This window comes from Vanellus vanellus (genome assembly GCF_965231255.1).
Source record: "Vanellus vanellus genome assembly, chromosome: 1".
NCBI classification, from domain to species: domain Eukaryota; kingdom Metazoa; phylum Chordata; class Aves; order Charadriiformes; family Charadriidae; genus Vanellus; species Vanellus vanellus.
Genome location: NC_138905.1, coordinates 54,641,857 through 54,667,914, shown reverse-complemented (window position 1 = coordinate 54,667,914; position 26,058 = coordinate 54,641,857). Strand labels below are relative to the sequence as shown.

General features: G+C 45.9%; 6 protein-coding genes across 6 annotated transcripts; 3 read left to right on the top strand and 3 right to left on the bottom strand.

The window, feature by feature from the left end:
• Nucleotides 1-6,621: 6,621 nt before the first annotated feature.
• LOC309686042 (histone H3.2) lies at nucleotides 6,622-7,038 on the bottom strand (the record flags this gene model as incomplete). The annotated part of the gene is made up of 1 exon (XM_082498572.1): nucleotides 6,622-7,038. The coding sequence occupies exon 1, from the start codon at nucleotides 7,030-7,032 to the stop codon at nucleotides 6,622-6,624; it is 411 nt and encodes a 136-aa protein (XP_082354698.1). The 5' UTR covers nucleotides 7,033-7,038.
• Nucleotides 7,039-8,269: 1,231 nt separating this feature from the next.
• On the bottom strand, nucleotides 8,270-8,733 carry LOC309685902 (histone H2B 8). The gene has a single exon (XM_082498380.1). The coding sequence runs from the start codon at nucleotides 8,696-8,698 to the stop codon at nucleotides 8,318-8,320; it is 381 nt and encodes a 126-aa protein (XP_082354506.1). The 5' UTR covers nucleotides 8,699-8,733; the 3' UTR covers nucleotides 8,270-8,317.
• Nucleotides 8,734-9,058: 325 nt separating this feature from the next.
• LOC309668957 (histone H2A-IV) lies at nucleotides 9,059-9,706 on the top strand. Its single transcript, XM_082479522.1, has one exon. The coding sequence runs from the start codon at nucleotides 9,065-9,067 to the stop codon at nucleotides 9,452-9,454; it is 390 nt and encodes a 129-aa protein (XP_082335648.1). The 5' UTR covers nucleotides 9,059-9,064; the 3' UTR covers nucleotides 9,455-9,706.
• Nucleotides 9,707-22,788: 13,082 nt separating this feature from the next.
• Nucleotides 22,789-23,172, top strand: LOC309675546 (histone H4). Its single transcript, XM_082487873.1, has one exon. The coding sequence runs from the start codon at nucleotides 22,803-22,805 to the stop codon at nucleotides 23,112-23,114; it is 312 nt and encodes a 103-aa protein (XP_082343999.1). The 5' UTR covers nucleotides 22,789-22,802; the 3' UTR covers nucleotides 23,115-23,172.
• An 883-nt stretch (nucleotides 23,173-24,055) lies between these two features.
• LOC309685139 (histone H3.2) lies at nucleotides 24,056-24,487 on the bottom strand (the record flags this gene model as incomplete). The annotated part of the gene is made up of 1 exon (XM_082498282.1): nucleotides 24,056-24,487. One exon carries the CDS (start codon nucleotides 24,485-24,487, stop codon nucleotides 24,077-24,079), a length of 411 nt encoding a protein of 136 aa, XP_082354408.1. The 3' UTR covers nucleotides 24,056-24,076.
• Nucleotides 24,488-25,395: 908 nt separating this feature from the next.
• On the top strand, nucleotides 25,396-25,828 carry LOC309686218 (histone H3.2). The gene has a single exon (XM_082498786.1). The coding sequence runs from the start codon at nucleotides 25,397-25,399 to the stop codon at nucleotides 25,805-25,807; it is 411 nt and encodes a 136-aa protein (XP_082354912.1). The 5' UTR covers nucleotide 25,396; the 3' UTR covers nucleotides 25,808-25,828.
• The last annotated feature ends 230 nt before the right edge of the window (nucleotides 25,829-26,058 follow it).

The window sequence follows — 26,058 nt, the reverse complement described above, 5'->3', positions numbered from 1 at the left end:
CACGTGCCCTCTGGAACAATTTATTCCTTATTAGTGGCTTCACAGATCGAAGCTTTTGCAGGCCAACATTTTGTATGGCTTTACTGATTCGTCTTGATGGATCAGTGTTGCACTTTCGATAACATAAAGAAACACGGGTGCAGAGAGAACGGGGCTGCTTATAACTACCTCAAATACTCATGATATGAGGCAGGCATGCAGGGAAAAAAATGGAAGGTCTTCAGAAACATGTAGTGATGGGTCAGGATAAAGGTTAAAGAGATCAATGAAAAGGATACAGAGGAGTTTTGAGCAGCTTTTCGAATATCTTGAGTACATTGAATCTCCACATGTACATCAGAACAGATGACACAGCACTGCCTTTGCTGATGTATGAAGATGGGATAATCAAGCCCAGTAACAGGTTTTCTTCCCCAGTCCTGTGCTAGCAATTTGTCACGGTGTTTGGGGGTAAAACAGCCTGAAAGACAGGGAATCAGTTCTGGAAAAGAACAATACGCTGCCACTGCCTGGAAGCTAGATAACATATTTCTTTGTGATTAACAGTTAACTGATGTTAAGAAAAAAGAAGAAAAAAAAAAAAATCCACGACGTATAAACACTGAAATGCTACAGCAAAGCTCAGCGCAAGACTTTACAAGCAAACGAAGGCGCTTTTATTTTAAAGCAGAAGTGATTTCACCCGCACATCTTAACACACGCTCAAAACCAAACAGACTGGCAAGTGGGCAGGCCAGTATGGCTTGCAGGGACAGGCAGGGAAAGGAATGCTTGCTATGAGCCCTCAGCAGGTCTCCAGGGAGGGGGAGGTGTTGGCTGCAATGTGAGCAGTTTCGAAGCCAACAGCAATTCCATTCTTCTGTCTCTCCAACCTCTAACGCTTCTGTCACCATTAGTATTTACTCACCAACTGCTGCCTCCCGTAGCTGAATGCCTTATTGGTCCAGGACTGATCGTTATCTTCCTGGCGGCTTCTCTCAATTGCTTTTTGTTATACTGTCCCTCGGTTTATGCCGTGCTTTGTTTTTGAAGCCCGAGTATCCCAGACAAGCTGCAGGTAGATATTTTGGGATCCTGATCACCTACTATCTAGGTGCAATTGACACCCTCCCTACTTACAGCTCTTCTTTCTGGTGCTTGCATATACTATGGGTTTCCACATTTATGTGAATATGTGGGTTTGTTTTTTTTTTTTTTTCACATTTCTGGACTTTTTTTTTTTTTTTAAGCTCAATATTTCAGTTATTAATATTGTATGAGTACCCATCAGAGTGGCAAAGGTCACCGCTCTTTTCTGAGAGAGGTTAAGGCTTCAGGGTTTAGCAGTTGCAGAATAATGAAGTGTTCACCCCAAATCAGGACGGTGGCCTTTGTAACGCTGCTGCACACTGCAGCTCTGTCCTGTCACCTAGGACACTCCTACAAGTGGGAGGTTGGAGTTTTCACACAGGCTGCAGCCTGGATGCTTCGGCACTTTGCCACAGTGCTGTCCTATAATCAATTAATCTGTGGCTAAAGGAAATTTAAAAGGCTAGAAATGTCTCATCTCCTGGACTTTCACATTACAAAGAACTTTATGTGCTGGCAAGCAGTACATGCTACAGTTCTTTGGAGTCTATACAGTGTTCTATTTTCCCAACTTTTTAAAAGGTGTAGAAATGCTTTTTGGACCCAGTTTTAGAGCTTCTAAGGCAACACATCTTTTCATAAAATCATAGAATTGTCTAGGTTGGGAGAGACCCTTGGGATCATCAAGTCCAACCATCTACCCTACTCTACAAAGTTCTCCCCTACACCATATCCCCCAACACCACATCTAAACGTCTCTTAAACACATCCAGGGATGGTGACTCAACCACCTCCCTGGGCAGTCTATTCCAATGCCCGACCACTCTTCCTGTGAAAAATTCTGTCCTAATGTTCAGTCTAAATCTACCCTGTTGGAGCTTGAAGCCATTCCCTCTTGTTCTGTCATTAATTACCTGTGAGAAGAGACCAACACCAACCTCTCTACAGTGTCCTTTCAAATAGTTGTAGACAGTGATGAGGTCTCCCCTCAGCCTCCTCCTCCTCAAACTAAACAGTCCCAGCTCCTTCAACCGCTCTTCATACGATTTGTCTGCTAGGCCCTTCACCAGTTTCATTGCCCTCCTCTGCACTCACTCCACCACCTCCATCTCTCTCTTGTATTGAGGTGCCCAAAACTGGACACAATACTCGAGGTGTGGCCTCACCAGTGCTGAGTACAGGGGCACAATCACCTCCCTACTTCTGCTGGCCACGCTATTTCTAATACAAGCCAAGATGCCATTGGCTTTCTTGGCCACCAGGGCACAAAATATACAGTATATTAATATACAAAATATAAAGTATTTAATATTCATTAATATACAAAATATACAGTATTTTAAAATATACAGTAAATTATAACACCACCATTTAATAGTTAGAAGAGTTTGCATCCCAAAACCAAGGTATCAAATTGAGATTACTCTTTTGAAGTACCAGGTTTGTTGTTTTTTTTTTTTTAAACAAATTTGAGTTGGGTTTGCACTGGTTTATATATTACATTCCTCAAGCAAGTTGCCTTATTATTAGCTGTTTTTACTTCAGTAACAGCTTTGCTGAGAATAGAGCTTCCCTTTTAACTATCGCTTCATAGTAGCTGACAAACAGTACCTCCTAGAGCTCACCTATATATAACATAAAAAACATAGCGAGTTTTCATACTGCTGTCACAGTGGTGTTTGTACACCTATAATCTGAAAGATGCTTATATCCAGCTGAAGATACAACATGACCTGAAAGCGGGAGAGAAGGATGCAGCTAGGCAGCACCGCCCAGGCCAGTAGGAAACCTGAGGCTGGATCCAGATCAGACTTCACTCTTTGTGATTACTGAAAACTGTGACCAACAGGCGATTCATCTGTGAGGCAGCCCTGAAGAGGGATTTGCAAATCAAAAGAATGCGACAGGATGTTTAGGATTTATCTTTACATACTGGCTTGCATGGAAACCACCATATCACCTTTACAATTTTTTTTTTTTTTTTTTACATTACAATAGCCTATTAAAATACAATAGCCTAATAAAAACCTCACTTCTTTTTCATATGAATAGGTCTGTTTAGGGCTTTTCAGAAAATAACAAACATCAAGAAGGGCTGATTCAAATATTTTTGTTCTGGAAAAAAATGCTTTCATCAGACTTTCTTTTCTATATTTCTGATGAAAGGAAGTATTTCACCAGAACCTCAGTGGTTATGTCCCGTGTTATCCATTGGACTGATAGGGAGTACGTTCTTCTAAGCAGTGATTTGAGCCAGATGATACCATAAATGATCTGGCACTGCACTGGACGATGGCAAAACAGCCAGGAACAGTTCTTCACCAAATATCTCACTAAGTGTCTAAGACCACCTGCAAAAGCACCTTATATGATTACCAACAGCCACACCGAGCAAAGCACCAGCAGCTTACAAGCCAGTCCACAGCTGCTCCACACACTGGTCTTGGGCAGAGCCAGCTCCTACCTGGCACCATTCCTTAGCTCAGGGTCTCCCGCAAAATGCACAGAAATGCTTCTGCACCTTGCTGGTACCAGAGGACCCTTCACTTTCACTCTTCCTTTCCGTCAGGAAATCTTGCACTAAGTTACCTGTGTGTTTTCGACTAAACAAATTTAACATCAAATAAACTATCTATGGCAAATTCCGTTTTATTTTGTGCTGTCTTCGAGGGTTTTTGTTTGTTTTGTTTTATCAACTACCTCCCAGGATCTAATCCTTATCAGATTTAACTGATATTCAGAAATTTTTTTTCCTGAATTTTATAGCAAGTGCAAGATGTCTTTCAATCCCCCAATTAATTTGTCTTTGCTCACCCCCCCCCCCCCCCAAAGTTTATCAAATACTCCTGATATCAGTTCTTATTCGTTACTTATGAATTTTCCCCCAGCCTACGTCTGTTTTGGGATTTCTTGTTATTGCTCTTTTATAGTTAAGTGATTCGACACCATATGCAAACTGGTAGGATTCCAGATAGGATTTATCACTTGCACAAGGGGGGAAGAGCAATAAGCTGCAGTCAGTGTGCCACTGAGTTCACCATATCACTACTACAACCATCTGCAGCTCTTACAGACTTCAGAATCCACACAGTAAAGTCTTTCTAATTGGTCCACTAAGACAAGCTACAATAGAATATTATTAGCATCCTTTCATAATGTATTACACCCCCAAACTACCTCAGACTCGGACATTATTGCAAAAAAAAAAAAAAAAAAAAACACCACCAAAACCCACAAACCTTTTGCAAATCTATTTCCCTCTCAGCTGATAGAATGTTACTTTTTTTTTACAGTTCAAGCATACAACTCTTAGAATGAGTCCAAGTAATACTACATTTATTAAAAATCCAAGGTCTTTAAAAGACTAGAAGAAAAATGATAGTGATTAAGATGAATATAAACTGTTTCCCTTTCTCACTCCTCAAAAATCATTTCTTTCTTGAACGTGTAAAAAAAAGCATCAAGCTTGTGGGTTTTTTTCAGTCCATGCTGAAATGTAAGTATTCTGACCCTTGGCTTAAGTTATTAGATATCCACTATATAAAATATTAAGACTAGCTGTTTCACTTGATTTAATTATTACTAATTTTATCATGAACATTTATAAACAGGTTTAGAGAAATAAATAGATCTCTCGCTGATACAGACAGTAACGGGAAATGAGTTTGCTTTCATTAAGATTCATTTCTGCAATCACACTGGTAATCACGTACTAAAAAAAAAAAAAAAAGAAAAAAAAAAGAAAAAAGCTGTTCTGAAAAACACAAATCCTATATGAATGAACAAATAAGGGGGGGAGGGGGGGAAGGAGAAATCGCATCTTAATTCCCAAAGTGCTATTCCCGATACCTTCCCTCCTCCCTTTTACCCCTCCAAGGTTAAGTAACAGAAAATGGCTGAAAGTGAGAAAAACAAGGGATAGAAAATGGTGTATGGAGGCACTTGATTGGTCAGATTTTGCTGCAGAGTCCAAGTTCCTGACATAGAGAAAGGAAAATTTCTTAAGATGAAGCGTACAGCAGAAAAGCGGGAGTACTGCAGTTTTAGGCGTTCCAAAAGAAATATTTCCTCTAAGCAATTCTGCGTGGCTCCTTGTTTCTAAAGCTTAAACGAAAGCTGTATTCAACGCAATCCAACCGCTTCTTAAAGGCACAGCTACTCCTTTGTAGCGTTGAAAAACCAAAAAGACGTTATTTCCAATACTTCAACGGAACAGCAAACTCCTCAAATTACACAAAACCGCGCGCAGCATATAAAAAGAAAGGCGATGGATGGAATATGAGAGGACATTTTTGAAATCGACATTTTTCAGGCGCTAATTACAGATCTACTGAGTAGGAGGGCAAGAGGTGATGCAGCTGAACTTACAGTCAGTAAGAAACCTCGTTTTCCAGGTAGTTTCACAAAAATCACCAAATAGAAGGGCTAAGGAAGAATCTCCATCTAACAATAATTCTCATCTCGATGGCAAGTTTTTAAACAAAAAATACTGCTGGGAAAACACTTCCTCGACGCTTAGTGCAGGAAATATTACCGGGAGCATAAACGCAGATAGAGAAAGTTTATCTAAATGGGGGTGTCTAATCATTCAGCCGTGATACCTATAAGCATAAAGGATGTCCCAGAAAAAGACAACTCCTTCAGCGACTCCCGTTTTCGAAATTACCCTTGCCAGCACCCTACCTCCAGCTCTCTCTGGAAATACATTTATCTCCGGAATGAAGGAGAAGGCCTTGAGAAGGGCTGAAGATGCGCAGGGAACGTCGCCTGCGACAGGGACAATCAGGTCACGAGTGATAAAAATCACTGTCAGAACTACCGACCGAGCGCTTTTGCTGGAAGGGCGGGAAAGGACTTCTTTGCTTTCAGAAACAAAATGCCCTCCACCAACACCAACACCCCCCCCACACACACACAAAAGGGGGGGGGGGGGGTGTTAGAAAACATATTCGGTCAGGACAATAAATTGTAGTGTTGTTACTATAAGAACACGAAATGACCGCAGCAGAGCAAGAGGGGTTTACGATACCCTTAATCCCTGAATACGTCTTCTCTATTCGAGAATGAAGAGTTCTGTAATCACCTTTACGAATTAAAGGAGCTCGTACGAATGATTCTTAAGACACAAATAGCAAAAATATTTACAAGCCTTTTAGCGCTATGTTTTCATTCAGAAAAGTAAAGCATATAGTTATGTTGGTTTTTTTTTTTTTTCTATAACAGATAACAAGTCCTCTGAGGACACACGTAAAAAGCAATTCTCACCCCAAAAGATTTGTCTTAGCAGGACCGCCTAAACTAGAATTAACCCCACCGTACTATTTTGCGACACTCAGGATCCTTTTAGACCCCTTTGAAACAGGACTTACACATTTAGTACTTACTTGACGAGATACCGGCTCTTGGTCACTGTAAGACTACCCGAAAAGCATATGGAAAAACACATTACTTCCTACAGAGAGAAGAGTTTACAGCTCTTTCGTGGCCATGTGGTGGCTCTTAAAAGAGCCTTTGGGTTTTCGATAGACTGGAAGATCCGTTCGCTAGAAACTTTTAAGCGCGCTCGCCGCGGATGCGGCGGGCCAGCTGGATGTCCTTGGGCATGATGGTGACGCGCTTGGCGTGGATGGCGCAGAGGTTGGTGTCCTCGAAGAGCCCCACCAGGTAGGCCTCGCTCGCCTCCTGCAGCGCCATGACGGCCGAGCTCTGGAAGCGCAGGTCGGTCTTGAAGTCCTGCGCGATCTCCCGCACCAGGCGCTGGAAGGGCAGCTTGCGGATCAGCAGCTCCGTCGACTTCTGGTAGCGCCGGATCTCGCGCAGCGCCACCGTGCCGGGCCGGTACCGGTGCGGCTTCTTCACGCCGCCCGTGGCCGGCGCGCTCTTGCGGGCCGCCTTGGTGGCCAGCTGCTTGCGGGGCGCCTTCCCGCCCGTCGACTTACGCGCCGTCTGCTTCGTGCGCGCCATCTCGCCCTGAACAACTTCCTACCACTGAGCAACGAATGAGACTATGCAGGCAGCGGCCGCGGGGCCCGCTATTTATAACCAGCACCGCGCTGTGATTGGCTAGCGTGTAGGAGCACATGCCATTGGACGACAGGAAGGATTTGAAAAGCCCGCCGTCCGGCGCGGCGCAGGGTTGGGGCGGGGGGGAATAACGGCCGCTTCCCGCTCTGCAGTTCCCTTCCCCCGCTGGAAGCGGCGGCGCTTTCGCTTCTCTTATCCCGCCGCGCTGCCCCGCCGAGCGGGACCGGCAGTGCGGCTCTGCCACGGCCGTACCCTGCCGGCGGACGCGGAGGTTTTACTGTGATCTCGCCACGGACACGCGTCTATCGCCGCCTCTGTCCCGGGCAGAGGGGATTTCACACCCCCCCCCCCTTGCAGAAGGCTTTTAAGAAAAAACAGCCTTCCAGACGCATCATGCGCCACCTCATGTTCGATATATCCCCCCCCCCCCCTTTTTTTCTTTTAAAAAAAGCACCCCTTATTTTTTGTTTGGATTTCCTATCACGTTGTCACTTTATGACAAATCTCTGCCGTGCTTATTCTCCATCAATGAGAGGACCGAAAAAACCTACGCCACTTCCATACGAAATCTCCGGGACTAATGAAATTATACTTTCCTCTGCACCATTCACTGGCGCTGTGCATGGCGTAATAGATTTCGTGATACGTTGTCTTCCAAACAGCACGCATAAACAGGTTAATCCCTATGGAGCTCTCCACGTAAACAAGCCGCTCTGGCTCTCGGCCAGGTCGTGACATGACAGCTGATGCTTAAAGGGGACGATATTTTATTAGGAAAAGGTATAAATGACGTTGTAATAAGGGTGCCGTTGTAAAACCCCCTGCTTTATTTCCTATCAGAACGGCATAAAATAGTGACACCTTAAACACTGCCGTGCATGTTTCTCCGTAATTACTCAAAACTACAGCTGAGGTAATTACTTTAAAATGAGGAAGGAAAACTTTAATAGCCTTAGAAGTTAATTAGGTGCTTGACGTTATTTTTAAAGACATGCCCGATGAACAGTTGGGGAAGGGCACGTACGTGACGATCAAAACCCCCCAATACTTTTAACCCGATAAACATTTTCACTGCTATTTATACAGTACGTGCTAGCCTAGGAACTAAAACAGTGCCCAAATACAAATACCACTCACCGAAGCAAAAGTGTAAACGACTCTTTTAGTGAATTTGTGGGTGGCTCTTAAAAGAGCCTTTGGGTTAAAACTGGCGGCGCGCGAGGCTCTACTTGGAGCTGGTGTACTTGGTGACGGCCTTGGTGCCCTCGGAGACGGCGTGCTTGGCCAGCTCGCCGGGCAGCAGCAGCCGCACGGCCGTCTGGATCTCCCGCGAGGTGATGGTGGAGCGCTTGTTGTAGTGCGCCAGGCGCGAGGCCTCGCCGGCGATGCGCTCGAAGATGTCGTTGACGAAGGAGTTCATGATGCCCATGGCCTTGGACGAGATGCCCGTGTCGGGGTGCACCTGCTTCAGCACCTTGTACACGTAGATGGAGTAGCTCTCCTTACGAGTCTTTCTACGTTTCTTGTCGCCCTTCTTCTGCGTCTTGGTCACAGCCTTCTTAGAGCCCTTCTTCGGAGCAGGAGCGGATTTAGCTGGTTCCGGCATTTTACAAGTCTGTCACTACCTGTCTGGCGCAGGAACGACGTAAATACAATAACGGCGACACCCGTATTTATAGGGACGGTATGCAAATGAGATGACTCCAGACAGTTCAATTCTATTGGACGATACGGAATGGTGATGTCACACCGTCCGGCACCTCCGATTGGTGGCGATTTCATCTGCCTTCCCATTGGTTAAATTCACAATCGCGGTCTCCACCAATCAGAAATCCCACCGATCCCCAGAAGAAAGGGATAAAAAGGCCGGGTGGGGGCCCTCGCTGGATTCCTGTGTTTTATTGCAATTTTTTTAGTCTTTTTGCCTCTCCTCCCTCTCCCCTCCCTTTTTTTTAAACTTCTCGTTCACGACATGTCGGGCCGCGGGAAGCAGGGCGGGAAGGCGCGCGCCAAGGCCAAGTCGCGCTCGTCGCGGGCCGGGCTGCAGTTCCCCGTGGGCCGCGTGCACCGGCTGCTGCGCAAGGGCAACTACGCGGAGCGAGTGGGCGCCGGCGCCCCGGTGTACCTGGCGGCCGTGCTGGAGTACCTGACGGCCGAGATCCTGGAGCTGGCGGGCAACGCGGCCCGCGACAACAAGAAGACGCGCATCATCCCCCGCCACCTGCAGCTGGCCATCCGCAACGACGAGGAGCTCAACAAGCTGCTGGGCAAGGTGACGATCGCGCAGGGCGGGGTGCTGCCCAACATCCAGGCCGTGCTGCTGCCCAAGAAGACCGACAGCCACAAGGCTAAAGCCAAGTAAAAACTCTCTTGCAACGAACAACCCAAAGGCTCTTTTAAGAGCCACCCAAAGCTTCCTGGAAGGAGCAGGATCGCTTGGCCCTTCATATACTCGCTTTTCTAGTGTGCTTTGATATATTTGGGAACTTTAGATGTCGAGGGAAGGTGTCTAAAGCATAAATGTTCTTTCCATATATACTTTTAACTTTTTTTTTTCTACTGATCGGTGTAGGTCCCTGCTTTTTTGTTTTTCTAAGAAAGTCGACATACTTATGTAAACGTTTCTCAGTTTGACTTTTTTTTTGAAGAAAATAAAAATCAGTTACGACTGATGAGATCAGCCACCGCAGCGTGGTGGAAGGAGAGGAGATGAGGACCCGGCAAGGGTCGTGGAGGGGTGAAAGGCTCGCTGCCGCCCCCCGCCCCGTGGTGTCAGTCGGGGGAAAGCCCCGCGAACCCCGGCGGAGGTGGGCTGGAGAGGTGGGCGGAGCTTTCGTGTCCACCCGCGGCGGGGGCGGGGCGGGCGCCGGCCAATCCGAGGGCAGCGCGCGGTTTTCAAACGCGGGGCGGGATGGGGCGCGCTTCTCTTGGCGCGCAGCCGCTGCCGCCCTGGGTTCGCGGGTGGAAAAGTAGTCCCAGAGCTTTGGGAGTAGTGGCTGCTTTGTTTTCTGTCTCCTGAGGCTCGTTTGTTTGCGATTTACTGCTCGCAGGCAATAGTGATAAAATTATGTTTCGCCGGGGTGCTGTCCCATGTTTAATCCAGGATCGTTTCCAAAAGACAGCCTCAGCTATTCTAAGTAAGTGATGGCGGCGGCGGTGGTGGAAATCATCATGGAGGATCACGGTTTAAAACAAAATAGGCTAAAGTGTATTGTTCCACAGCATCTGAGCTCCTACAGAAGCACCGTGGACAGTCACATATATGTGCAGCAGAGGATCATCGTATACCAGTCTGGACTCAAACTGGTGTTTCACTTCTTTCTGACACCGCGTGTGGTGTTTAAGAGCGCTATGGGGTTTATCTGGAAAAGTTTCCTTTCCTTTTATGGTATTTTCCCCTGGGTGCTGCCGCCTTTGGTTTGGCAGAGCCTTTCATTGCCACCCTTCTTAGGGCACTTCACTGCTGCCTTTGCCTTTCTGAGCGTGAGAGTTCCTCAGGCTCCGTGGAGGCGGTCATGGCCTCCGTGATCAGCTTAGTGACTCAGGCCCGCGGGTTTTGGAGCCGCCCACTACAGCCTTCGGCTCCCTGGAGGTGGGGGCTGGAGCGGTGTGTATTCTCGGACATGGTCAGAGACAGCTTTCAAAAAGGGAGGGGGGGGTGTCATGGGGATATAAATCAAGATAATCAGTGAGAGGCCAATATTATAAGGAGGAGCATCTCTGCCGTTGCTGCCTCAGGGAGTCTATCTCGCTGGAAGGTAGTGAAGGCTCCTCTCTGCTCTGTGTTTCCTCGGAACAGAATGAATATATATATATACATATTTATTTTTTTTCACTGTAAGGGACACTGCATTCCATCCATTGTTAGGCACATATAAGTAAAACAAGATTTTCTTTCTTTTTCATGTTTTATGCGGAAGAAAACAAAACCGGCCGAAGGGCAGCCAGGAATATACTGCTGGGAGCCTCCGAATGAGGCTGCCTGAGGGCAAGGGGGGGAGGGGGGGTAGTGCGGGGGGGGGTGGTGTTTCCTTTGTTCTTCAAAAGGGGCCCTTGAGAAATAAGGCGAGGCAAACTGTGCTGCTTTTTACAGCGTCCTCCCTCAGGAGGCAGAGGAGTGAGTCATCGTGGCAATGTGTTAATGGAAAATGTTTTTCGAGCAGAGGGAGGTGACGGAGAAGTGGCCGGCTGCAGCGTTGCTGGGAAACGAGATGAGAATCGCGAGACTTGTTTTAAACGGTACTTGCTTCTTACACAATTTTCAAGTTGGTGGGAGTTTGGGGGGGGGGGTTTGGTTTTTTAGTATTGTGTTGTTTGTGGGGCTTTTGGTGGTGGTGTTCCTCCCCTCCCTGCCCTGGAACAAGCAGAGGATTATTATTTTTTTTTTTCTTCTCCTTTTTATCAGCTCCATCTCGTCGAAAGAAATTGCATTAGGTATTAATCATCTACCATTTAGAGTTGGATTTTGAACCATATCAACGGCAGGACTTTATTAGTAGCCATGCTGAATTTTAAGGCTAGAACTGGTGTAAACACTTGAGGATTTTTTTTTTTTTTTGTTTAATAATCTCAGTTTCTTTTATGCAGTATATTAAGAAAAATAACCTTCTACTGATGGATATTTACTATGAGGGGAAAGAGATTGCGTAGGTCTGAAGCACAGCACTGATTTGCAGAAGGTCCTGATTGGGCCATTTGAAAATCCCGTGTTTTGAAACAGAGGCCTCCCAGGTTTCATTTTTGCCCTCGGAACGCTCCGTGAGGAGGGAGCATTTCTCTTTTTTTCAAGAGGAATGCTCACACAGAAATGCCTGAGAAGGATGCATCTCTGTTCTGCTTCTCTTGGAAATTAAGGAAAGAGGGTCTTTTTTCCCCGGTGACGTTTGAGAAATCACTTGAAAACACAAGGATTCTAATATTTCACATTCAAATAAGATAGGGGTAGACTGAAACCTAGTTTAAAGTATTTTTTTCTATTTTCTTCACTACAAACTAGTTACGGTCAGTAATAGTAATTCAATAAATTTACCATTTTGTTCTCTGCCTTTCTACCCATGTTTCCTCCTTGAGACGGTGCATATAAAAAGCTTGGTTTCCTTGCATAGCAGTTTGACTAATGTTCTGTTTGCCATCAACAGTATTATCACAATGGTTTTTGGCATGTTTTTATTAGTACAGGCAAACTGATGAGTTCTGTATTAAAAATCTTTTTTTCCTTCAGCTAAAATATGACTGGAATATTTTCCTACAGTTGCTGCATATAGTTCTTTTCCTTGTTTCTCCTGACCAGCCATCCATGTTTAATGTAGAATGGCAATATTCTTCCACCTCATGCCACTATGTTACAAATGAACATGTTGTCTGCATACCATAGTTAAATAACAGTCCTATATATGTTAAAATAGAACTGGAGTATAGCACATATTAGCTTATGTGACAGATGAGACAAAGTTTTCTTTTGGTACCTGTAAAAAAAAAAAAGTCAAATTTCCAATTCTCCCGAAACAGAGACTATGTTTAGAGAGGAGACATTGCTTTATTCTGGTCAGGGTGCAAGGTGGAATATTTTCACAAATCATGCACACCAAACGGGACACTCCGTGTGGTTTATATACCCATTTTACAATATCATTATCATATTAGTACCTCCTATCTCTATTTGATTAGTTAGGAATTTACATATGATTGCACAGTGGAGTTATAGCTCGGGGGAAGGTCTTCACCTGGGCCAGGGTCTTGACCTATGGGGGTGATTTTTAGTATTATAATGAAGGTAGTTTGGCTTAGGACACTCAGAATTTTCATTTTTCTAGCAAGTTTCGAAACATGTAAATTAGTAGCATTTTCAGGGTCTGTATGCTTGTATGCTCCAGGATGTTTCATTTCAGGAATGATAACAATACTGGCTTTCCTTGATTAGGAATTCTTTCACTACAGATTCAAGGATAGAATCCTCATTAACCATGAGTCTCAGAAGTTCCTCAACTAAACATCCCCCACACTTGTAAAGCAAAACATCCCCAGGGCCAACCATCTGGCCAAGTACACAGCAAAATGCTCGTATGCAAGACCCTATATCAAAAGTTCAGCTGATGCCAACGGTTAACAAGTCTAGCTAATTTTAATGCTAACAAAACTGGCTAAAATTTTAGCTATAAGACAATACTTTAAGAACAAGTATTTTATTTCAGTTCAGATGCCAAATTTCTAATTAGTCTGCATCCTTCTTCAAAATTCTTTCCAACTATTCAGCCTAAATTCTTGAACAGAGGAGGAAGGTTTTAGATTTAAGAACAGTGCACCGCACTGGTGGTCATGAAAAGACATTCAGTGTCAGAGGTGACCTAAACTACTTTTGACCTTTAAGTCCACACTTATGCTTTAAAGTACTGGCTACGGCATAGGTAGTACAATCTCCCAGATAACCTGGCCTCAATGTTATTCACCCTGTAGTTACTTCATAGTTCTCTGTTTTTCCATAAAGCACTAGAAGATAATATGCATGGTAATGTATTAAAAAAAAAAAAAAAAAAAAAAAACACAAATCCAAACAAAAAAAATCCCAAACCAAAAGCCCCACACAACAAAACTCATGCTCAGTTGCAGAAACCTTCCCAAGTATGCAGACAAGTAAAACAGAACCAATTGATAACAGAACACTGATACTGTGATTGACTTCTTCATAGTGACAATAGCATATGGGAAAAGTCCTTAAATGTTCTTTTCCTTCAAAAAAATCTTGCTCACGTTTTTCTTGAAAAAGACTGCTTGTGTGCTCTGTAGCAACCTGAGTGTGAACAGCATAAAGTCCTTGTCCAAATTCCCTTGGTACTAAGCAGTCTTCTGCAGAGAAAGGTGTGATTTTTATGATTTTTTTTTTTTAATCTCCCCCCTCCCCCCATCTTTCAGGAGAAGTTGCTTTAAGTTACTATATTTACAAAAATGTAGGCAACTTAGAGCATTTGCCTACAAAAGTGAATGGGATTATTTGCCTCCTACTGCAGGTATATCCATGAAACCGTAGGCTGTTATTTGTAAAAGTGACTTGAACATTTATGTGACACAGTCTGCACAAAGGTTAAACATTTACGAGTCTGTTCATAAACTATTTTCCAACACCTTTACTCAAATATTTAGTTCCTTTAGTATCTTTCTACAATCATACATAGCAAACCAAAATGTGGTCTTACAAATCTGGTGTAATATATAGAAACCTTTTGAATAGTATATTCAGTAATTTACTTTATATATTCCCTTGAAAGCAGGCCTGCTTAGATACCAAATAATTTTTTTTTTTTTTAAACTTATTGACATTGTTTATTTCTCTCAGTTATATCCTACAAGGATTGATTTAGATATTGGTAAACATGAAAGAAACTCGCATGTCTTCATTCACACAATTTCAGGGGCACTAATGCTGATATTCGGGAAATGTGAATGACAGAAGTGAAGTCTGAAAGCCAATTGCGCTATAGCGGTAGAAACGCAGCGGAGACCTTCATTTGCAGGTAAGAATATATGCTCTGAGTGTATTTAATATGAACAGAGAAGCAGATTGCTGTAAATCGTAGCCGAGTCCTTGTGTGTCCTTCTCTGTGCATCTTCGGAGGGTCTCCCTAATATTCCTGTGGCACAGCTGAGTAACGGCGGAGGGCGATGAGTTTGGGGGAGGGATATCGATGGTTTTGGGGGATGCCCCCCAAGACTGTGAACCGGTCCAGGCTCGGCCGCAGCTGCCCGGGGAGGCGCGGCCCCGGGCGCCGCTGCGCCCCCGCTGCAGCAATTTCTGACCAATCCCGCCTGGGAAGGAGCTTCCCTCCCTCCCTCCCTCCCTCCCTCCTCCTCCTCCTCCTCCTCCTCCTCCTCCTCCTCCTCCTCCTCCTCCTCCTCCTCCTCCTCCTCCTCCTCCTCCTCCTATCTTCCCCTCTCCCTCCAGTTCCCTTCTCCACCACTCCCTCCCCTCTCTTCCCCGGGTCGTTTCCATTCCGTTAAGCCGCAGGCGCGGGAGGAGAAATCCAGCGGTTGACACCCCCGTGAGGTGGGGGGCACCCCCCCTCCCCTTGCTGCTCATCAAACCAACCTGCCTTTTGAATACCTCCAGCTTTTCTTGCATCGACTGCTGGTTTTATTTCGATTCTGCTTGATTTTTTTTTTTTTTTACTGTGGCTGCTGCCCAGGGTGTTTAAAAAAAAAAAAAAAAAAAAAACCAACAAAAAACAAACCCAAACAAAAACACAACAAAAACTAAACAAAATAACGAAAAGACCCCAACCAACCAAACCCACACCAAACAAGGAGCAGTCGGGGCGTGAGCTTGCTTTGTTAGAAAAAGTTATTTTGAGTCTGCAAATTTTGCTGCTGAGAAAGCAACACAGCATCCTGCTTGGTAAAACAATTCCTGTAAGGAGCCTGAGATCATTAGAGTCTTTTCCCCCTTGTTCATTTTGTCCTAGAAAACTTGACGCATGACTGCATGTGTAGGGTGTACAGAAACAACCCTACCGTACTAACTAGGCTGACGTGGACAAACCTTTCTCCTCTGCAGGTGGTATTTCTATATATCACCTCTTTAAGCATTCAGTTATTTCAAGCCTCTGAACTCCGTATATGAACCATATTGCTCTTGACATGCAGAGAGGGATTTCAAATAGAAACCAAGTCCTCCGCTCTTCCTACAGATGCTGCAGCTTTTTCCTGCTGTGGAACTTCCTCTATTGCCTCCCCAGGTGAGAGAATCGTGGAAATAGCTATACAAACTGATATACTATGTAAATTGGAAACCCTGGAAAAAACAAACAAACAGTTAAGTGAATAGGAGGTTTTGGTGGGGGATTTGTTTGTTTTCGGGTACTGTGTGGTATTTCTTCGAAGTTATGAGAAAAACAAAACTGATCCTAAACAAATGCATGTAATTGAATGGCAGCTGATACCACCAGGGATCAGTATAGAAGTTTTTAAGAGATGAGAACTATTTAACACCAATGTTAGGAAATGCTCATAGTTATGCAAGCAGCTGTGCTCTGCAGAATTAATTTCTATAGAGGAGATGATTGTGTCCTCAGCTTTTCACTCACCTTCTGCTTTTCTCTGTCATTTTGAAAAAAAGGTATAGAGATAAGGAGTCCATTTACTTAAGGAAACCACCAGTGATATTTAGGCAGCTCTTCTGGCCTCTTTTGGTTGGGAACTGACTTTATGATTAGGTTGGGCCTCACTAAATTTGATAGATTTAGTCACTGGCCTTATGGATAGTTAAGAAGATCAGTAAGAAGTTCTTCACCCAGTAGTTGTCTCTGTTCTGAAAGTGTCCTAGTCCGCTTAGTAGGGAAGCCATTTTAGACCTTTTATCATCTTTATCACTCTTCTCAGAACTTTCTTTTCCAGTTGTACTACACTTTTTTTTTTCATTTAGAGGCCAGAAATGTGCCCACTACTCGAGCTGCAACTGTTTCACACAATGCTACAAAGACACAACATCCTCTGTTTTATTCTCTGTTTGTCTTCTGGTGATTCTTGACATACAAAATGTTTTAATTTTAGCACTTCAGACCATTGAACAAACTATTTATTTAGTTATTTATTGTTTTCTGTTGTGGAAGTTTGTTTTGGGTTTTTTTATTAGGATCAACCTGGAGATTTCAGTGAAGGTGGAAGGTGGTGGTGAGACAGTTCTGAATACTGCGTCAGGGATCGGGGACAGGTAGTGAAACTGAAAACTGTGGTCAAAAAGAAAGTGAATAAATGAGAGATGAAGTCTTTTTTTTTTTTTTTTTTTTTTTTTTCACTTAATGACATCCAAAATGCCTAAAGCTTGGAGAATCCAAGATGCGCATGTCATAACGGTCATGGCAAGAGCATTGTTACTGCTCAGGCAAATGGAAATCTTGTTTATAATCAAAAGGATGGTTTGATTTGCCACCATCCAGCATGATCCAAGTCCACATGTCTCTATAGGCGGTGAAGTTGCTAGTCCTGTTTGTGCACAAACTCCTAATTGCTGAAGGACCTTGCAGCCATATCGAAGCAGCCCTAATGCTTTTTTTTTTAGGTGGGAGGGATTTCAACAGAATATGTCATACTTGATGTGTGTGTGTATGTATGCGCAGATGTCACACTGGAGGTGCAAAAGGACAGTATCATACAGAACAGCATAGGATAATTGTTGTCAAGATAATACCAATAAGATTAATATTAAATTACTATCTATTGAAAAAAGGGGAGGATAAAATAGGTCATTACCTTGCAAAGGACTTTGTAACTTTCTCCTGTGTGCTTTTGATTTTGCTTTCAGCCTGAGCTGTCCCTTGTCCATCTCCGCAAGTTTGGGGATACCCAGCGAGGATTACTGCATAAACACACCAAAGCATGAAAAGGTAACACTTTTAAGCATCATCAGTAACTAATAAATACCTATATGATTTTAGTGAGGTTTATAAAGCTTTGTCAGAGAAGGACCCTGTTGTTCTTTGGGTGGGAGCTGCCGCGATCCACACTGCACAAGGATTTCCAGCTTCCACTTGGAGGAAAACAGGTCAGAACGCACAAGTGGTGGCCTTCAGCCCACAGTTGCAAGTAGAGAGCCCAAAGGTAAATGCACATCCAAGAAGAAACCCTGCTGTGCCCTGAGGCAGACAGACCCGCAGGGAACAGTCAGTCAAGGTGACAGATCCATCAGGTTAGTCCAGGTGAAACGAGAATGAAAGCCAGGGCTCAGCTGACCAAATCTCAGACAATCCAGCAGTAATTTAGGGGCATATTGAGCTGTGAGGAGCAACATGTGGGACTTTCCTTTATAGACAGGGAATAACCACCAGTCATTCTGATAGCCCTGTCTTCACTTTCCCAAGAGGTGGCCTGGGCAGAGATTGACAGCTTGGAGACTCCATACGAGTAGGACGCACAGAGCATTCATTTTTCTTGTGCTTTAGTTAACATATTTGCAATACAACTTACAAAAACAATTTGTTTTCATGAAGTTAGACAACTTCTGTGATATTTTCATCACATTGATTGTCACTCCAGGCAAAAATCCATCTCCATATTTCCCTGGACTTTGCATTTCCTGTGATTATGCTCTGAGAACACTTACGTTTCCCTTAGAATGTGATGCAGTTTTGTTCCTTTCCCTCATAAATTTAGCCCATAATCAAAATAGCACATTTATCACAAGCTTCTGGCTTTAGCAGGTGAGGTAAATCTCAACAAATTGCAACATTTCTATAAGAATACTTTTGGTTAGGTTTAAAAAAAAGACACCACAGAGAGTTTCTAAGTTGATATTAATTCTCCTATTGAACTGAAATTGCATGTTCTGGGAGAGATCAGCAGCTCCTTCAAATAACTAAAAAGTTTTCCTCAAAACCCCAAAGGAAAGTAGATCATCGAAAAGAAAACAAATTTTGAAATTCAGATTATTTAACAGCTTCCTCAAGGGGATGGTTGTCTTTTCGGAAGGCCAGGAGCATTAGCAGGAATGGTGGGATGGGAAAATGAAAGCCAATGCAGAAGGGAAGAGGAACATTATGATCTTCTATGACATACCCAGAGCGGGAAGAGGAATAAAGTAATTTCCTTGCTCCTTCCTGCCCTCACCCAACCTGCTCCTTCACTCCAGTGTGCCCTGGCTGCCTTCCCACACCATAGCAGACAGCTCAAGGCTCTTCCAACTAATGTTGACTGATCAAGTAGAGGAAAACAGAACTCTTCACCCTCCCCAGACTGTCTTGAAAAATGGGAAAAGCTAAACTGTAAAAAAAAAAAAAAATAAAATAAAATAAATAAATTTAATGGGTATTTCATATACTCACTTGTTGGTTCCGAGTAACAAAATCCTTCTAAATGAACCACTGGGGGTGATGGATGGACACTGGCCATAAAATATGAGACCAAGAGGTCATATTAGGAAACGAAGTGTTACTCCAGAATTCAGTCAATGCAAATGGCTCAGAGCTCCCTCCTCCTTTTCCGGAATATGGAAAGGTTTGAGCTGCTGTAAACAGGATATATGCCTCTCCTTTTGGTTTAATTTTGTCTATTTTCAGGAGTCCCTCAACATTTCAGTAATCTACACAATGTTATTTTATACTTACAGCTGCCAGTGAAAAGTTTAGAAAAGTACCACAAACATACGCTACGCTAAAATAAAGCCAAGAAAATTGAACTGGCTGTTGTTTGGTGTGGAAACGATAAAACTGAGTAAGCAGAACTTGACTTTAATGATCTGTAAGAGACTACTTGTAAATTCCCTGAAACAAATGGTGAGAGACGAAAGGGAGAGGGAGGAGGAGGAGGAGGCTCTCAGAGCTTTTCTGAGGAACTTGTCAAAGGTTCCAAGTTCCAAACATCTCCCAACTACCCTGAAATGTAGCTATAGCCACGGGGCGAATTATGCAGGCCTTATGCTCAAAGCCATGATAACGCCAACACCTGCTTCTGCAGGTGGGAAAGAAACTCACCTGAATCTGGAGGAGGGAAACAGGACAGCGCTGCTTTTCATCGGCACGGAGAAGATAACGAGAATCTGTGCAGTTGTTTTGTTTCTTTGGAAGGCTGCTATGCCCGATAATGACCTCTGCCTCATTATCCATAAAATGCATATTAAAATTGACACCCCTGTACATGCTCATGAAGATCATGCTAAATATATATGACTATAGCACTTGTCTCTCCACCCAAATCATGCTACACGTCACCTGGGGGGTGGGGGGAACTTGAGTAGCATAACAGTGGAGGGGTTTGTACTGATAAGGCGAAAAAGGGAAAATAAGTGCCCCTAGAGGGATTTTTTTTTTTTCCCTGGGGAGATCTTACACAGAGGAGCACTTCTACAAACCAGAGACCCCCCGTGGGCTGGACCAACGCTGGAACCAGGACTGGTGATCTCTTTTGCTCTCTTGCTCTGTCTCTTCTTCTCTATCCCTCTGTTTCTCTTTCTTTTCTCTTTTCTTTTAAAATTGTTAAGTAACACAAGGCATACCTTACCACTCGCCATGATTCATTGCATATCTGTTGCTACGTACTACTTTATACCATAATTTGTCATACACCTGTTGGTAAGTAACGCAAGGCATACCTTACCGCTTGCCATAATTTGTTATATACCTCCCCAATTATCATGGACCTGGTTAAGACATATATTAATCACTGTGGGAATCTAATAAATGTTTTCGTAAGGACCTTGAGAGTTGTCTCACCTTAGTCCACACCACTGGGGATTTGAGAATCTGAGTCGCTTGCCCCCCCTCTTCCGAGTGGGGCGTGACACAGTCATGAACTATCGAATAATATTTCCTCAAATAACCCAAGCACACTGTAATGCAGCAATCTATGTGTGCCTGAACATTGCTATCATATCTATAAAAGGTTCTGTGTAAAATCGATCATAGTAAAAATTCACTCTTCAGAGCATCTGTGGTTTTCATCCCTTTTGAAGTTAAGATATTGCTTAGGTCAGGAACAAATTACATTTTTAGCAGTTTTGGTTCTTCAGCTGGGTTGTTACTCTTAAGAAATAACAGATCTCGGATAAGGATGAAAAGTTGATTATTTAAGGAAGTCTAATATAGAGAGAATCAAGAAGGTATGATGAAAAATAAGCAAATGTTAAATTTCAGGGGGGGGAAGCAATATTAACCACACAACAAATGCCACAAAAAGAGATCTAGAGAACTAAAAAGAAGGCAGAAATGGACGCTAAAGGAGATGATTGCAAGTTTTTGACAAAGTGCCAATCAACACTGGGCGTGGGAAGTGAACAGGGCAGCTTGCAAGGCAGAATACCTATTCCCACTAAACCACATAAAGAGAATTAAATTGTTTAAGTGGATAATCTACCAGAATAGTAACACCTACACAACTGAAGTCATCAGGTGAAATGAAAGCAAAGCTCTAGAAAAGATGGGCAAAAAATTACATGCTTAAAAACATACGTGCCAGATGAGAAGGGAAAAATAATTCTTCCAGTAGTCCTGGAGAAAACAAAAAGGGTCTTCTGAATCTAGACAAATAGAGGGAAAAACCACACTAGTAACTACCAGGGAAAAGGTGTGTATTAAATACTGAGAGAAGTAACAGGCAGGAAAGAATACACTTTATTGTTATCCAGAAGCTTTACTGAGCTCTCTGTTGTAATGTATTAACGCTGTAACCTGTAAATGGATGAGAAAAAAAGACTGCATATCATTTTTTTTTTCCCCTCAAACACTAAGTGAAATGATAAATAGTGTGCAAAGACAGAGTGATTCTAATATAAACTGAGGCGCTGCTGTGCCAACGGCACCATTAAGGTTGATATGCAAAGATATATATTTATCTTTCCTACTCCTGTAAAACTAAACCAGGTGATATTAATAAAAGGTGATATGAACACTACAAAACCACCCATCTGCACATGAAAATACTTATCAAAATGGTGGCCAAACATAAGCTGAATTAAATAACATACATACAAGAAAGCTACAGAGAGAAAACAAAATGATCCCAAAACACCCTCACAAAGCAGCAAAGAAAGAGAAAATTATTTCAAGAAAAAAGGATGAAAAGGACAATGAAATTAAAAAAAAAAAAAACAAACAAAAAAAACCCACACAAGTGACAGCTCAAAGGGAAAGAGCTGTGAAATTACAAAAAAAAAAAAAGCTTTTCACAAACAGGAAGCATTATAGAAATGGGGATGCATGAGGAAACAGGGGAAAATGGAGAAGATCAAACAAAATTACAGATACCTGACCAAGCAAACACAAAAAATAAAACCTGTGTAGTGCACTCAGTCAGATATAACTAACCAGGGAAAAACTCCTGAAAAGCACGAGACTGTAAATACTAAATGCTTGGAATTGCATTTATTTGGTGATCCTTCGAGAACAAAGTAAAAATACCCCCAAATATATATCGACGGTGAATTTAAATACTAAGTGAAAAGTGAAATGGTGTGTGTTCGCCCGTGTGGTTCGAGGGCCTTTTGCGCGGGTCGTGCCTCCGGGACACACGGCAGCAGCTGCGGCCGAGCCCCGGTGGCCACAGACCCTCAGCAAAACCCAACATCTCCGCCCGAAACGATAAAGCTGCTGAACCGGCACCGTTCAACGCTCTAAAGATACTCTTAAAACAAAGGGCTACGCCATAGGTGACGTGGCCACGCAGTGACCTCCTCCGAGTCGAAAACATCGGGTGACCAGATCGCCACAGCAGCAGCCTCCGAGGTCCACCCCGCCTTCGCCCCCCGGTCGGGCCCTTTGTTGGAGCGCGGGGAAATGGCGGCGGCGGCGCGCGGGCAGGGCGGGGCGGCAGCGCGCGGGCGGGAAGCGGCGCTCCCGGCCCCGCCGCCCCCATTGGTTGGATTCTACTGCAGACCCGCCGCTGCCGCCCACCGCCCCGCGCCCACGCGGCCCCCCAGAGCCGCCACGGCGGGGCCGGCAAGCCGGGCCCTGTGCGCGGCGGGAAGGAGGGTGTCCCCCCCGCCCGGCCGTTTGATCCCGCGGCGAACGGCCCGAGCCGGCGGCGGGGCCGGCTGCCTCCCGGGGCCGCCCTCCCCCGCCCCCTGTCAGAGGCGGCGGCGCGAACGTCCCTGCCCGCAGGGGGAAGGGCGCGGAGAAGAGCCCGCCCTTGCCCTGCCCCGTCGCAGTTCTCAACCAGGTCCGACCGCTGCACATATACACAGCCGCTGGGCGCCCTTTCTGTCACACGCTGCCTGGGTCGTGTAGGTCGAGAGAATGTCTGGCAGAGGCAAGGGCGGGAAGGGGCTCGGCAAGGGGGGCGCTAAGCGCCACCGCAAGGTGCTGCGCGACAACATCCAGGGCATCACCAAGCCGGCCATCCGCCGCCTGGCTCGGCGTGGCGGCGTGAAGCGCATCTCGGGGCTCATCTACGAGGAGACGCGCGGTGTGCTGAAGGTCTTCCTGGAGAACGTGATCCGCGACGCCGTCACCTACACCGAGCACGCCAAGAGGAAGACGGTCACGGCCATGGACGTGGTCTACGCCCTCAAGCGCCAGGGACGCACTCTCTACGGCTTCGGCGGCTAAACTCGATTCCTGGGAATAGGTTACGCTTTTAGAACACAAAGGCTCTTTTCAGAGCCACCCACCTTTTCTGAAAAGAGTCGTAATCACCGTTTTCTGTGTGCGTGTATTGGTTTTGTAGTCGCACTTAAGTAGATTGGGGGAGCCGGGGGGGGTTGGAGCTGGATGTTCCCCCCTGCTCACGGTTCAGATCCTCCAAGCAACAGGGGAGTTTAAAACACAGCGGCGGAGTTAATCTCGATTGCTTGTTGCTGCCTGGGGTCGAAAGAAAAATACGTCGATTATACAAGATCTATGTCTTTCGTTTCTCCCATCCCCCACATTCCCCTCTTCTCCACTGCCCTGCTCCGAAACAGGAATAAAATGGAATAGCACGTAAGAAAACCAGGATGCCAGGCAAGCCCACGCGCCCACCAGATTCAGAGCAGCCCCCTCCGACGGGGGGGGGGGGGGGGGGGGGGTGTCATGATATGGCGGCGCTCTCCTCTCGGCCACTCCAGTGGGGGGGACAAAGGGGGAAGGTGCCGCGATGAAACGCGCCACAGATCGCTGCGGGGAGGGACTGCGAGCCCTGTACTAAAGCCCCTTCTCCCTTACTCCCCTCGCTCTCTTTTCTCTCTCCCTGAAACGTTCCCTGTTCTCTACAGGCACTGCTTTCTACCACATTCCTCCCACTCCGCGCCGGCAGCTTTCAACGGGGAACCCCAGAACTGGCCCCACACGCGCATCGGGGCCGAGAGGGGGGCGGAGGAGAAGCGTCCGCTACGGTCCCCCGCGGCCCGAACCTCCCCTCCCGTTTTAACCAGAATCGGCGCTGCATCAAGCACCGAAAACACCAGTGCTACCGGTGAGCTACAGGTCAGCTACCACTGCTCTGAAAAACACCCAGAGACACAGCTCCCTTTCGTGGCCGCGTGGTGGCTCTTAAAAGAGCCTTTGGGGTCGGTGGTGGCAGGCCAGCAGCCTCAGGCGCGCTCGCCGCGGATGCGGCGGGCCAGCTGGATGTCCTTGGGCATGATGGTGACGCGCTTGGCGTGGATGGCGCAGAGGTTGGTGTCCTCGAAGAGCCCCACCAGGTAGGCCTCGCTCGCCTCCTGCAGCGCCATGACGGCCGAGCTCTGGAAGCGCAGGTCGGTCTTGAAGTCCTGCGCGATCTCCCGCACCAGGCGCTGGAAGGGCAGCTTGCGGATCAGCAGCTCCGTCGACTTCTGGTAGCGCCGGATCTCGCGCAGCGCCACCGTGCCGGGCCGGTACCGGTGCGGCTTCTTCACGCCGCCCGTGGCCGGCGCGCTCTTGCGGGCCGCCTTGGTGGCCAGCTGCTTGCGGGGCGCCTTCCCGCCCGTCGACTTACGCGCCGTCTGCTTCGTGCGCGCCATTGCTAAGAGCCGCTCTGGTCCCGCTAGTGCACCGCGAACAAGAGAACAGCGGTTAACGCAGCCGACCGCGACTCCTTTTTATATCCGAGCGCTGTTTGTTCATTGGCTGATGGAAAGGGCCGATCTCATTGGGCCAATTTGAAAATCCCGCGTTAACCCCCTCTGTGCTGAGCCGCGGTCTTTAATAGTCAAGACACAGCATTAATCTTAGTATCTTCCGTTTTTTCGAAAATCGCTTTTCTTCTTCTTAACGACTTGCCTTTATTAATTTTACCCTTTGTTAAGTTAATTCTTCTCATACAACCTGCAAAAAGACTTTGATACCAAAGAAGGGTAAAATGTAACCTGTTTTATAGTTGGGTTTTTTTGAGGACAATCTTTTTTTGTTGTTGTTTCATTACTAAAATGCAAGTATGTAAAAAGCTAGTCGCATATTTAATCTTTCTGGATTATTTAGGGAAGCATTTCTGGAGGGATCATATGTTTTATTTATAATTCAAAATCAAAAATACCACGTTAGTGGGCCTTTTAGCAACTAAAATCACATACCTTATCCTATAACATATTTTAAACGCAAATCCGGTAAACAGGATTCAGAGTCACAAATAAAGCAGAAAAAAAAAAAGGCAGAAGAAGCAAAAACTAGAGAAATCAATCTTTTTAAGGTCTTTAATCTTCCCAAAAAGAAAAAAAAAATGGGGGGGGGGCGCTACTTCTCTCTGGAAAGGGCTGGGGCTCGGGGCGACTTCAGCTACCGCCGCGGCTACAGGACGGTCCGAAATAACCAATTAAAATCTTCGCTTTTTCGGCCAATCAGAGGCGGGAGGGCGGGGCCACCATTCACAATAAATAGGAGTCGCAACAACCACTGTCTCTCTTCGCTCAGTGGTTCAGGTACGATTCTCAAGTATGGCGCGCACGAAGCAGACGGCGCGTAAGTCGACGGGCGGGAAGGCGCCCCGCAAGCAGCTGGCCACCAAGGCGGCCCGCAAGAGCGCGCCGGCCACGGGCGGCGTGAAGAAGCCGCACCGGTACCGGCCCGGCACGGTGGCGCTGCGCGAGATCCGGCGCTACCAGAAGTCGACGGAGCTGCTGATCCGCAAGCTGCCCTTCCAGCGCCTGGTGCGGGAGATCGCGCAGGACTTCAAGACCGACCTGCGCTTCCAGAGCTCGGCCGTCATGGCGCTGCAGGAGGCGAGCGAGGCCTACCTGGTGGGGCTCTTCGAGGACACCAACCTCTGCGCCATCCACGCCAAGCGCGTCACCATCATGCCCAAGGACATCCAGCTGGCCCGCCGCATCCGCGGCGAGCGCGCCTGAGGCTGCTGGCCTGCCACCACCGACCCCAAAGGCTCTTTTAAGAGCCACCACGCGGCCACGAAAGGGAGCTGTGTCTCTGGGTGTTTTTCAGAGCAGTGGTAGCTGACCTGTAGCTCACCGGTAGCACTGGTGTTTTCGGTGCTTGATGCAGCGCCGATTCTGGTTAAAACGGGAGGGGAGGTTCGGGCCGCGGGGGACCGTAGCGGACGCTTCTCCTCCGCCCCCCTCTCGGCCCCGATGCGCGTGTGGGG

Coding starts and splice junctions, on each gene's coding strand:
- LOC309675546 (XM_082487873.1), top strand. CDS start 22,803: ATGTCTGGCAGAGGCAAGGGCGGGAAGGGGCTCGGCAAGGGGGGCGCT.
- LOC309685902 (XM_082498380.1), bottom strand. CDS start 8,698: ATGCCGGAACCAGCTAAATCCGCTCCTGCTCCGAAGAAGGGCTCTAAG.
- LOC309668957 (XM_082479522.1), top strand. CDS start 9,065: ATGTCGGGCCGCGGGAAGCAGGGCGGGAAGGCGCGCGCCAAGGCCAAG.
- LOC309686218 (XM_082498786.1), top strand. CDS start 25,397: ATGGCGCGCACGAAGCAGACGGCGCGTAAGTCGACGGGCGGGAAGGCG.